General features: G+C 41.4%; 2 protein-coding genes across 2 annotated transcripts; both read right to left on the bottom strand.

Moving 5' to 3' along the window:
• Nucleotides 1-652: 652 nt before the first annotated feature.
• Nucleotides 653-7,846, bottom strand: smpdl3a (sphingomyelin phosphodiesterase acid like 3A). Its single transcript, XM_070925827.1, has 8 exons — nucleotides 7,750-7,846; nucleotides 6,810-7,023; nucleotides 5,152-5,296; nucleotides 4,542-4,638; nucleotides 3,905-4,068; nucleotides 3,598-3,778; nucleotides 2,555-2,679; nucleotides 653-2,070 (listed from the first exon to the last, which is right to left on the bottom strand). Exons 1-8 carry the CDS (start codon nucleotides 7,838-7,840, stop codon nucleotides 1,765-1,767), a joined length of 1,323 nt encoding a protein of 440 aa, XP_070781928.1. The 5' UTR covers nucleotides 7,841-7,846; the 3' UTR covers nucleotides 653-1,764.
• A 1,533-nt stretch (nucleotides 7,847-9,379) lies between these two features.
• Nucleotides 9,380-11,220, bottom strand: LOC139302517 (fatty acid-binding protein, brain). The gene is made up of 4 exons (XM_070926223.1): nucleotides 11,147-11,220; nucleotides 10,827-10,999; nucleotides 10,339-10,440; nucleotides 9,380-9,663 (listed from the first exon to the last, which is right to left on the bottom strand). Exons 1-4 carry the CDS (start codon nucleotides 11,217-11,219, stop codon nucleotides 9,613-9,615), a joined length of 399 nt encoding a protein of 132 aa, XP_070782324.1. The 5' UTR covers nucleotide 11,220; the 3' UTR covers nucleotides 9,380-9,612.
• Nucleotides 11,221-13,697: the final 2,477 nt, after the last annotated feature.

Genomic DNA, 13,697 nt, shown 5'->3' with positions numbered 1-13,697 from the left:
TGCACATACAGTACGATACAACGAAGATGAGGAACAAGTCTAAAAATAAACTGTTTCCTTCTGTAGAAATGTGCGTTTCCTGCTTTTCTGTCTTTGCTAGCAACCCACTGGGTGAGGCCTCACCCTCAGGTTGGGAACCACTGTTCCAGAGAACATTTCTGCCAACATCTAATTGAAGCAAACTATGGCCAAATACGGCCTGTCTATCACTTGGCTGATTTCTGTTGCAGCCCAACTTTTGGTGATTTGGCTGATTTTTTTTACATCAAAAAGCTGCCGGTGGAGCTTTAAGAGAGGTGGAATCGACATTTGAGGAAGGAGGCAAAGGGACAAAAGAGCAGGGATGGTGGAGGGGGAAGAGGAGAGGGGCAAATGCTTGAGGCGGTGGCTGAGAAACAAGAGGAGTTTCTGGAAAGTTTGAACAGGAGAAGAATAAGATCAGGGGGGCTGACGGTGGGAGGGGTTGAAATTGAAGTGAGAGGGTCAGACGAGGTTAGTCGCTGCTCCTTTGCCTCCCCTGCAGAGACAAACTAGCCTGCACAAGTTTTTGCTGTGGCTTTCAAGTTAGCAACTCTTACAGCCCCGCAGTCCCGTTTCTGTCTCACACAAAGACGACGCTCGCTCTGAAACAGACGCGGCGGTTCAAACACACTCTTGGAATAAAGATCTTTATTTAGTAGAAAAAGAAACTGCGAAATCAAAAGCGACACACTCTCTGCGACATGTAGCATGACTGCGTTCTCCATTCATAGTTGTCACACTCTTCACACTCAGCGTCCTGTTGGATTTTTGTATTTAACAAACAAACAAACACGTGTTTCAATGAGTGACTAACTGTTGGTGTACGTACAAAGTAATGAGGACAGTTAGATTTACATTTACATGAGCAGCATTTGTCAGAAGCTTGAAGATAAGAGCAAACTTTAAAAAGACAAATACAAAAATACATCTTCCAAGCTGCAATCCTGCGTCCCAACATGTATGTTAGTTGCTCAGTTATCTGGTGCCAATAAAATCATTTTTTAGTATTTATAGATTAAAATGCTTCCCTTTTCTCTTCCTATAAGAGTTAAAAAAACATCACAAATTTCCCTTATAAAGTCTACACAACTGTCAGAACTGAGAAGCAGACGAGGGATTTTTAACACTCGGTATCATAAAGATGTCCATGTGCTTTGTATCAGTGGATTTTATCGATTTTCAGTTCCTTGTTTAGTCTCGATTGCATCTGGATATGTTTCCATACAAAAATATCTCACATGGAATATCACAACTAAATCATCATCAATCAATTTCTCCCTTAAAACAAAACTCACATTATATCAATATTTATTCAGCTACTACTTTACTTTGAAGTTGTTCAACATGTATTCTGGCCTCTCCAGTCAAATATGGCCTGATGAATGTGAAATAGTTGGATTAATGTTAGGCAGCAGCAGAAGCAGCGCGTGGCACGCCCCTTTCCATGATTCCATCATTTAGTAAAAAAAATATATCGTTGATGACCGAAAATGACCTTTGATCCACATTCATGCTACATTTTCTCCCGTAAAACAAACTCAATATAATCAAGATATCTATATCATTGCAGCAGCGTATTTTCTCTTTATTAAACTACTGATTTTCTGTGGAATTGTGCAGTTTGTAATCTGTATTGCATCTGGATAACTTCTGAATCCAGCAGAGTAAAACAAAACAAAACAAAACAAAACACACTAAAATGTGACTCCTGAGACGATCCTTCGTTTTGGATCCACTTTCCTGCTACCAATCTCCCTTAGCGACACATTTGGAGTAGGACAGGTGGTCCAGGTAGAGCACGGCACACACCTGGCTGACCTTGCAGTCTCCTTCACAGATGATGCTACTGTTGTAGCCGACCATGTAGTGGCTGAAATACTTGTCAAAGGCTTTGGTCTGCGGCAGCCTGAAGCTCAGGCCCAGCTGGAGCAGGCTTTGTGGCTGCAGGTCAGTCAGTCCAAAAGCCTCAGTCATGATATATTCAAGCCTCCAGTCAGATCTTTGTTTCTCGTTGGCTTCCGTCAGATTTAAATAATACTGCCAGATATCCTTCAGAGGGAGAGAAAAGCACCAAAAGAGGGAGAGAGAGGGGAGACAGAAAAAAGCCTTTGAGTCTTCCTGAATGCCAGAAACTGTTTTTGTGTGCTGATTGACACCGTGATTAATCATCAAGAGGGACTTCTTTCTTCCGTCTTTGATCAGGGAGACAAAAGTGAGAGTAGGTATTTCAGCGCAGGACGTTTTTTTTTTAAGTTTGACCTGAATTTGTCAATATGTTTGCGAACTCAAGCAGTTCTCATCTCTCTTCTGCATCTTTTCAAACGTTTTATTTAAGATTTCATGGTGAAATAAAAATGTATCAAACCTCCAGATAAACCTTCAATATTGTACCCTCTGCTTTATGTGTTATTAGTTTACTATATGTGAGAGTTATTTATGATTTATTGTCTGGTTTTAAAATCCGCTATATGGCCAAAAGTATGCTATGTGTGTACTTTGTGCACGTTTGAGCCGTTTTTTTAAATATTCTTACCGACATGGTGTAGTCCTTGTTGTTGTACAAGTACATGCGGAAAGCTGGGTTGTTCGAGTAAGGCTCCAAAACGTGTTTGATTGGCGTAACAGCCGGTGACACAAAAAGAGACGTCACTGGTTTACCTACAGAACGAGGAAGACAAACACAAACACGCCGTCACCCAGTGAGCGCGCACTGGTCGTTAACATGCGACTGGGTTTCTTTTCCAACGAGATTATTTTTAAAAAGTCTGTCAGCAGATCTGTCTGTTTTCAGTCATTACTGTTGGACTGGATGCTTTCTACAGTTTCTCACAGCTGCAGTCGTTCTCGGTGCCCAAATCAGGAAAAAAACAGTAATCTGCACTTGATTAGTTCGGCCTGTTTCAACAGCAAAATTCTGGACAAGCTAGTCTACAAAAACAGCTTGTTTGAGAAGTTCCAGTCGGGTTTTTGAGAAATATAGAATACTGAAATTGCTCTACATCAATCTCAGAATCAATTCTTGTACTTCTGGAACTAAATGCAGCCTTCAATACTGCACGTCTGTTTCTGTTCTGCCCATCAGACTGCAACTTCTTTTGACTTTTAAACGCTTTTTAACTGAAGATCTCAATCCAAAATAATGTGTAAATCTGTTTTGTTGCTTCCTTGCTCAGACAATAATAGCTTCAGCAATGCAAACAGCTTCTGCAGCTTTAAGGAAGAGCTAATAAAGAGCATGATGTTTTAATACCTGTTTAAACGTTACATAATTAGCCCCCTATTAGCTTCACTTAATCATCATTTCTCTTTAACAGAAAGCTGTAGAGACTTAAGATGTAGATCTGCCTTCATATCTGTGGTGCTGCTTTCAGAACCATGACAGGGTCACAGCAGGAACATGTTATCAACATTTAACACGGTCACCTCTTACTGGGACTATAATAAAAATACATGGCAATAGGAAAGAAGAGAGTAAAAGGCCATTTTTGATTATTATCAAATCTACAACCTGACATGATCACTCCACGTCAATAATAGGAAATATGTTTAACCTCATATTTGTACTTATTTTTTTACCTTGTTGGTCCAACAGCACCATGATGCTGTCCCGGTGGGTGTGGCCATAGAAATGTCCCGCAACGACACGACTGTACTTCCTGAAGATGGCGACCAGCCTCTCGTTGTAGCTCTCTCTTACAGCAGTGGTGTTTCTGGCAAAGGGCAGGTACCCGACTGGTACATGAGCTATGATGTACACCTAGAGCAGGAAGGGAGCCACATTTAAGGTATGGTAATTCGTTTGACAACGATAACCCGGACTTAAAAAACAGAATCAACATAAGGCAGGTCAAAGGTCAGGGTTCAAGGTCAAAACTTGTTAGACCTTCTCCAGGCTCTGAGCAGCTTTCTCCAGAGTTTTCTCCAGCCACTCGAACTGTCCAGCAGGGTCCGTCATGTTACTCGTGACTTTATTAGGACCGTAGTAGAGGATAGTGTTGAGACTAAGCACCCGCAAACCAGGCTTCACCAGCTGGGAGTAGAAACCACCTGCAGGAACAAGACAGACATTTAATCGCTGACAACTTTGAGAATGGATTAATTATTTAAGTCTTTTATGATGCAAAAACACAAAACCTCCCCTGGTTCCATCTTCTTAATGTCTGCTGAGTTATTATTGTAATTGGGGTTTTTGGACTTTTGGATTGATAAAACAAGCGAGTAAAGACATCTCCTTGAGCTCTGAAATATTGTATATTTTTCACTATTTCCTAACGTTTTATAGACTAAGCAATTCATTGAAAAACTACTTGACAGCTTTATCATAACGGCTGAAGTCGAATCAATAAAACATACGAAAGTTGAGTTTAACAAGTCGAGTTTGTGCTCTCAGTGTAGCGAAACAAAGCCTGTAATTCTTGGTAAATATTTAAAGCACCGTATTTTAAACATATTCTGTAATGCAGAAACTGCAACGATCGGACAGAAACACTCTCACAGCAGCCGATGTACTAACACGTTACCTTGTGAGAGTGTGAGCAGAGCTTCAGTCTGCAGCCAGGGTTTCCACAGCTGAGCAGCAGCTTTGTAGATGGCGTTCGTGGACGTCGGCATCTGGTCCTAAAAACAATGACGCAAACGCAAAAACACAGAAACAGCAGCACGTTACGTGGCAACATGTCAATACAAGCAAAATGCATCATACAACGGCAGTTATAATCAAATAAATTCAGAGAATTATCATGCAAGAATTTTAATTCTTAAACAATATGTAATAGATGTGCAAATATTATTTCCTAAAAATATCAGACTATCATCCACTGTCTCTAGTCATTCTGCTTTTTTTTTTAAATGTTTGTGTCATATAATCAAATACTTTAGAGGCTTTTCTATCTGAATAAGCTCAAATATATCCTAAATAATTGCCTTGTAAATGCTCAAATTCATGTATATTCATTAATACTGGCGCAGAGTCTGTATCAGAAGTTTCCCTTCCTCACTTACTTCTGCAAAAGACAGACTGCTGAGTGATGATAGGGTTATGCTCTCATTTCTACATCCTACAATCATTCGTCTTCATCATCCTTCGTCTCCGAGCAAAGCTTGAGACTTTATCCTCTCACATAGAGTCACCTGAGGCCAGTAGTCGTGGTTTCCCAGAGCGGGATAGACTGTCAGATTGGGGAAGTGCTCTCTGACGGTCTGGGTCATGTTACTGATCACCTGGATCACTACGTCTGTAGTGAGCTCGTCTGCAGGGACGTGGGGCGGACTGTCACTGGTAGGGAGGGAAAAGAAGAGCCAGTATCATTAACGCAGCTCAAATCAGCCACAGACGAGCTAAAGAATAGAAGCTGTGAATATTGTACATGCTTATTTTGATGCCTGCAGACACACAACTCCTTTGCATAAATGGTAGTTTTCCAGTTGTTAACTCCCCTGCATTACCATACACTTTCAGTTTTCTGGGTTTTTCTGATTTTATTTACTTTATTTTAATATATTACTGCTTATAAATTACTGCTATTACAGCAAACCTTTTACAGTAAAAGGCTTCCAGCAAAGAGAATGAAGCATGACTTTAAATGTGGCGTAACAGCAGCAAGTGACGAGTTGCCAGTCAACACTACCAGTAGAAAACCGTAACTTCCCAACACGACTGTACTTCCCGTCCATCAGGTCATAGCTGTAGAACAGCTGGCTCAGCAGAGTCGTACTCAGCCGCACAATATTGCAGAAATAACGTGAATTCCAAGGAACAATGGATTTCCCCTTTAAGTGAAAAGGCAAACCTCATGCTGCAAAGCCCAACAACAATAGAATAAAGCAAAAAATCTGCTTACACAGTAACTTAAAACTTGGAAAAGTCTCCCGGGGTTGGAGGATTAAGTGGCAAGGCGTTCTCTTAAGCATGTTTAATAAGCCTATGAATTCCTGGCTTAGCTGATTAGCTGCTGATTAATAGAGCGCTGTATGGATGTACTGCTGTGTATGCTTACAACTGTGAACATGAGTTTCCAGTTGGAGTGAATAACTCATCTTTCAAGGCTCTGGTGCTTTAGGACTTTATTCACTGCCTTTAAAGACATTGTGCACCGTCGGTCTACTTAAAGTAACCAGCTGACTTTAAAATATGCAGCTAATAAAATAACAGTTGCAGCCTTAATGCCACTAAACTCTGAGATTGTGCATTTTGGTACAAAGTTAAGATGATATTCTGTTATTATGGATACGGTCCGTTAGCTGCTCACCCAGAAAACCCACAAAGGAGATCATAAAGTAAAGGAAAATTAGCACTAAACACAGGGAATGGCATTCGTTTTGCAGGTATTTGGGAATAAACCAAGATATTGGATAAACTGAAATGATGATGATGGTGCTCGATGAAAACTCAGAGGCTCATTAAACTTATTGCAACGCATCCAGTGGGGACCGTGAATGTCTGAACCAAATAAAATGGCCATGCGACTCGTACATAACCAAAGAAAAAACACGCCCTTGAGGAAGTGGGGACGATCCAGAGTGACTGAAACCGCAAAGTGGTTTTGTTCTCACATAAAGAACACACACACACACACAGAGAAGTACACGAGGTACACGACTGTTACTGCAGTGAGAGAACAGGATATGAAACTACTTTGAAACCACTGCTTCTGTTCTATGAGCTGGTTAGTCGCACTGTGGATCATTTATATGCAACATGCAGGATATTCAGTGTTCAGCCCCAGACGAATAAAACCTTCTTCTTTGAGAAGTGAAAACATCCACTTCCCCCTCATCAGCGTACAGACCCGGTCCATATGATGAAGTCCTGTGGCTGTGTGAGCGGCGCCATGTGAGCGAACGCCGACTGGATGAGGCGGTACGGGGAGTCACACAGGAAGTCCCCGAACAGACCGGCGTGGGGAGCGGGGACCCCTTTGGAGGAGAAGCAAACCTTGGTGGGGTCTGGGGCCAGGTGGTAGGTGGGGTCCAGGTGGAGGTCAGTGATGTGCCAGAACCTGCCTGTATTGATGGAGGGAAAGTGAATAAGAAGAAAGGGTGAAAGGTTTAGATAAAAGGAATGAGAAATTTAAAGCAATTGTAATGGGTATTTCACTTCAAACTAAATAAAAAATACATAGCATTATTCAGCTTTTATCTTATGCATTATAATGCTGATATATTTACCTTTTTTGTGCTTGTGCGGTGAGGTGATTATAGGCTATTATAGTCCTACTTTTTCTATTTTGTTTCTCACAGCACAGTCTTTTTCCTTGGTGTCATTTCATGATTATTTAAGTCTTATTTTTGGGTAGGTTATAAAACAAACCCCAAACCTGTTTCGCGATTAAAGCAAAACAAAAAAAGCCATAAACCCACCTGTGCCCCATTAAATGAACATGTGGGAGTTTCTGGCTAAACTCCGTTTAAAAATCTGTCAATTGATGCGTGTTTGATCATCCGCAAACAAAATGTACCTTTCACAGCAACATTTTACACTTAATATGAACCCACACTGTCTTAAGGTAAATTCGGCGAGCACGACATCCACCAAGCAGCACGATATTTAAGAAAATATCGCCTTTTATAGCAGAATCACGAAACTCTTAACGCTTAACAGCGCAGTGAAGCCTTGCAGATAAACAACAGCATTGATTTGAGCTGTAAATGATAACTTCCTGTGGGAAGTGACACACTGGACTTCAGACCGAGTTCTCGTTAGCGAGAAGTCCCGGGCTCTCCGCTCACCTGTGCCCGCCAGGTAGCTGCCTCCGGTAGGTGCCGCCGCACGCGGAGCCGCGCCGAACAGCAGCAGCACAAAACCCAGAAGATGAAGCATGTTAGAGAGCGGCCGTGCGGTGCGTCACAGAGCCGCCAGGTACACCAGCTGCTCACCGCGGCGGGACATCCACCTCCGCAATAAACAGGAAGTACAGCGGAGCACGGGTCACGTGACTCGCTGTCTTTTGGAAGAGGAATTTGTGTCTGCAGGGTTCGTCCTCACATCCGCCAGACAGTAAAATGCTGCTTATAATATTATACAAATATTATCTAGAATAGTTTAACAGCCGCTGGGGCCATGTTTCTCTGTGGAGAGCTTTTATTTTGGATGCTTTCAGTATGTACTTTTGCTTAATTAACATTTCCAATGCAGGACTTTTACTTGTAATGGAGTATTAGACGTGTGTTATTGTTACTTTTGCTTAATAATACATTGATATGGAGCTCTTAATGACCAGGGTCACTCTGTCCTAACACACATTCCCCAACATCTGTAGGTTATTAAAAGAGTTTCCTCAGTTTGTTTCACCAGAGAGACGTTTTCTTCTCCTCTACCTTTACATTCATGAAAGCCTGAATGTGTGTGTGTGTGTGTGTGTGTGTGTGTGTGCACATTGTTCACTGTAGGCTATCAAACAGGGGTGGCAGCGGTATTCAAATCCTTCACTCTTCTCCGTGTGATGCTGACTGGAAATCTTTGTATTTGAGCAGAGAAACTACATCCTTTGTGATGATAATCTGTAAAACCGTGTAGCTGCTCTGCGTTCTCCACTTCCTAGAGTCATCTGATACATGTAGTGAAGTAAACATGGAATCTCACAAAATTAAAAAAACCTCACATTTGAAGTTAAAGCGATTGTTTGCAACCTTTTTGGCTTGTGACCCGTCTATAAGAGGCCAAGTCTACATGTGACCCCTCATCACAGGTTATAGCAAGTGGTTCAACCAAAGAGAGGATTGTTTAATTTTAGGACCAAAGAGGTTAAACTATCCAGTATTTCACAAGAAAAAACAAACTTCTGTTCTTCTCTGTCCATTTAATCATCATGTCACCCTTCAAATTTATATTGGGGCTTATTATACAGGGACTATTTCTTGTGGCTTATCCAGAGAAACAGGACACTGTTACTGGAGAGATCGACTGCTGTTGAAAATCTCCAAACCTCTCCAGTTAAAACTCAAACTATTTGCATGGCCAGATACCACAAGAGGTGAGTGGTAAAGTATGCTAGAGTGACCCGCCCCTTCTCTGTAGCGAGCATTAAAGACTCATTTTAGGCCTTTGAATCTGATAAAATCACATCAGGGGAGTAATCAGAGACAAACTGTTCGCTCTGAGGGGATAATTTGGCATATTGATGCAATTGCTCCGCCAGAAAATTGTCTCATTATGCCACCAGGTTGTGAAGCCAGAGGAGGGGGGAGACTGATCGCTGTGTAACTGGAGAATAATGTTTTCGTCACGATACAGTGACACTTCCTCTTCTACAAGGTCAGAGGTCAAGGTTTGGATTATTTATTCTCTGATCGACCGCATCGAACGGAAGCACTCGTACAACACGATAATCAATACATCAGAGAAGAGGCGAACACGTACTCTCTGTGTCTTTTTTTATTTCATGTTTCACACAGGGTTTGCAAAGACGATCCATCCAACACGACAGAAATGTTTTCATATATAAAAAAAAAAAAGAAATTCTTACAAAACATGTGCAGCCTGCGGGCCGTGAACATGTGGAGGAGGATGAAGTGCAAAGAGAAGCATACAGTCAATAATAATTAGAAAATCAACACTTCTTGGCCGGTTTGGGACGCCGTCAGTCGGAGCACTCATGCCTTCTCGTAGCTACGCACCGCATGGATGTCTTCAAAGGTCAGATTCTGCAGGGGAGAGAGGACAGTTACCATGACGGGGGAATTCAGTGGTCAGTGCCAACAGCCACAACTAGTGGCTAATTTACTTTGTTTAATGCAAGCAAGCTAGTTTGACTATGAATGTAACAGAAAACACTTCCTCAGCTGCATTTAGTGGAGCTTCAGAAAGACAATAGAGCGGTCTGAAATGTGTTTTGCGAGTTTTTGTTTCTGTGTTTTTTAATGTTGAGCCCAGAGAGTTTCCTGAATAATGTCTAATAATAATAATAATAATAATAATAATAATGTCCTCTTAACGCGAAGAAAGCAAAGCTCATTGCCCACTAACATCACATTTTCTGGATTCACCTTGATTTGATTTTGACATTTTTCAGAGATATTTCTTTTTGTTTGATAGGAAATTGACCTGAGAATTGATACTACTGTCTGCTAATTTGCTTTCTAATTAGACTGAGCTCCTGAAACGTCATGCATTTTTATAAAACTATGTATTTCTGTATTCCAATAATGCACAACAAATCTCCCAGATGATGATTTTACCATGTGGCTACACAATAACACTCACAGTTTGAGTGCCCTTTTCTACTTTCTTAGTAAATGTGCTATTAATGTCACGTATATTGATAAAGTCAAACAGGACAGGAATAAGAGCTATGTGTGACTTGGGTCTGCTCGTCTTACCATGACCATCTTGCCATCCTTGATTTCTCTGACGAACTTGGTCTCTTTGCCGTCCCACTTCTGGACGTGGACCAACTTGTCTCCATCCATGGTCACTGTGGACTGAAAGAGGAGAATGTTTTTTAACAGGTGAGGCGGAAAAAATGAGTGTGCTAAGATGCTGCCAAAGGTTGGCTTATTTCCAGAGGTCTCAAGATCTCTGCAGAACTGCATTTGGAAAACATGCTTTTTTAACTCATTATCTACTCAACACATCGGGAGAGAACAGGGGTAAGAATTAAATCTTGGATTAAGTCGGATTTCATGATGAGGATTATTTGAATTAAAGCCCAGTTAAACACAAGTTAGACACGTCTTGGACAGCCCTCAAGCCCTCCTGGTGTCTCCGGACTGGACTGGTGGTTTAACAGGTTGTTCAGCAAGAAAAATGCTTGAATTTGCTTCAAACCACAGTGTTTGCAAGAGAATTTCTTTTTCTGTCAACTTACTTTGCAGGCCCTGTCATCAGCGGTGGTTTCGTCGAACTCCTCTCCCAGCTTGAAGGAGATCTCTGTGTTTTTGAAGGTGCTCTGGGTGCGAACCACCACCTTGTCACCCTCCTGGCTGATGATTACAGTCGGCTTGGTCACATTACCAACCTGCCGGGTGGCAAAGCCCACACCTGACCAGGGAACAGGGGTGAAATACGTCTGTTAACGGCCTCTGAACATTTAATTTGTTATAATTTGTTTTTCTGTCTTGATTCATTGCATTTGTGAATGAAATGACACAAAACAGAAAAGAGAAGAAAAAGACGGCTGTTACTCACCAAGTGCTTTCATGTACTCATCGAAATTCTCACTGTCAACCAGTTTCCAAGTGGCACAGAAGGCGTCAACCATGGTGAAGGTTTTCAGAGAGGCAAAGTAATCTCCAAAGCACACTGAGCAAGCTGCAGCTTTTGCAAGTTTCCCCCCTTGTGTTATTATTCTGCTCCTTATTATCATGCATGTAGGTGGGTGGCGCCATGCATCCCATTGGCTCAGGAGATTTTCTCTGAGTTGTTATTGGATATTCAAAATGGGTCACGGTTTTACGGACCCTTAGACAGAAAAAAAGAAAGAAGCTAAATTAGCCCATTTGTATACTTAATGATGTAATTACTCTCATTCATGGGTGCCAGTTGGGTTGGAGGTAAAGTGTGGTGCTCGCCTTATCTCAGCCTGAGGAAATCCACATTTAAGAGGGAGAGAGAGTAAAAAACGAGTTGGCGAGCGTTAGGAGCTGATCCATATTTATGTTTTAATGAATTTCCTCATCTTAATCCCCTGTTGGCCTTGCGTTACAGACAGGCCTCCTTGTGTCTGGAATGTGTCCTGTAGGGGTCAGCGAAGCAGAATCACTTTGTTTGACAGCCCTTTGTCCTGAACTGCATTAACAACCCCCCCTCAACTGCAATTTCTTCATGCTCAACACACACACTAATTACTGTCTATAAACGTTTGTGTGTGAGAGAGAGAGAGACAGTGAGTATGTGTCTCACACAAAGTAAATGTATGTTAGTGTCATATCTGCTTCAAGCTTTGCATCAAAGGAAGTTGGTTTTTCTTGTTGGCGCAAACTAATACAGTCAAAAATGTCCTCAAAGCCATTCAGGATCAACTGAAATGATGCTAAAGTGAATCTACTCAGTGTTTTATGAGCCGATGTTTGTTTTCTGTCAGATGAAATGACGTCTTCTCAGATACTTTACTCGGTCACAGATTTCAGGTGCTTGTACTTCCAGTGTGTTTTTCCACAGCGGAGAGAGATACTATACGCTTGTACTCACTTTATTTATATGGTAGCTGTAGTTAAAGATTATTTTCCTTGTCCTTCCTCCCCTCCCCCTTTTCTCCTGTATCTTTATGTCTTGTCACCGTCCCTCCTCCAGTTTTTTTTCCCTCCTTCTTTCTTCATGTTTTCACACTCTTTCCTTTCTTCATTCTTCTTCACTTCCCTCCCTCTCCTTCTTCATCTGATCCGAAAACATGAGCAGGAATACTCTCGTCTTCACAGTAAGCACTTTTACTTTGGATATCTGCGTACATTTTTAGATTGCAGGACTTGACTTGATAATGATTTGAGTGCCTGCTTCTTGAAAAGTCCATCATGCAGGTTGGCCAGTATATTTTGATTTGCTTTCCGGCATGAGCTCAGTCTGCTGGGACAGTTTCAGCAGCATACAGTACTACACCCATGGATCCGGAATCACATATGAGTTGTATGTTTGGGTGTCTGCATACGTTCGGCTCTGCAGTGCAGGGTGAGTGGAGAGTAGTGACCTTCTCATGTTGTGAAGGATCTCTGGCGCCACTCTCTGGTGAGAAAGAGAAAAGTGTCGGCGTTTGAAATGAAAGAAAGCTGCACGTAGTTGTTTGATTGTTCACAGGTCTGAACTCCCTCATCAGTATCCTTGTGTTATCTAACATATAGATTCTCTGAACAGGAGCAAATCTTAATATTGTATATTACGATATATAGATTTTAAGATATGTGCAGCAACGGTTCTTCATAAAAGAGAAGTAAAGAGTGACTTGTCTGTTCTGATCCATGTTCTGTCGCATCTTTAATCTATGGTGGAAGAAGTACTCAGATCCTTTACTTTCACAACTAGATCTTTTATAAAACTTTTCTTACACTGATGTGTGTCACAACTGCTTTATATACAGGCAGCTACTTTAGTCCAGTGGTCCCCAACCGAAGGGGTCGGGCCCCTCCGAAGGGTCACAACATAAATCTGAAGGGTCGTGAAATTTTGTGAAATGTTGGATAATTTGTACCCTTATTTAAAAGAAGCCACCCGAGAGGTTCAGAGGCAGAGGAGGAGGCCCAACTGCTTTTTGTTAAGAGGTCACAAGCCCAAGCAGGTTTGTGAACCGCTGCTTCGACCTTTAACAATGTGTTGTATTTCATAAGATCATAATATGGTTTTTTTTTATGTAAAATCTCTGAAAAGTCAAATAAATTCAAGAATCAAGTAAATGGAAATAGTCAAGTACAAGTACTTCAAAACTGTACTTAAATACAGTACTTGAGTGAATGTTTAGTGTCACTTCCTCATAGTCGTCCTTCTTTTCTCACTTATGTGATGTTGTTGCTTTTCACGTAGGCTGCGGTTTAATTCAGCTCTCTAAAGTGACTCGGTCGAGATGAGCGTTGTCCCACTTCCTCTTAGTTTTTCTTTAATTACTTTCATACCAGAACATAAAACATAGCGTGAACGGCGATGTAGATGTTAAACTTACTGCACATCAAGCAATAACAGGTGATACAGAAATAACTGTAAAAAACGAATACATCTGTAAGACAGCACGAGTACAAAATGTGCCAAATATTGA

Source organism: Enoplosus armatus, chromosome 19 (genome assembly GCF_043641665.1).
Source record: "Enoplosus armatus isolate fEnoArm2 chromosome 19, fEnoArm2.hap1, whole genome shotgun sequence".
NCBI lineage: Eukaryota > Metazoa > Chordata > Actinopteri > Centrarchiformes > Enoplosidae > Enoplosus > Enoplosus armatus.
Note: the sequence above shows the minus strand (reverse complement) of the source record. Positions and strands in the feature narration are given on the sequence as shown.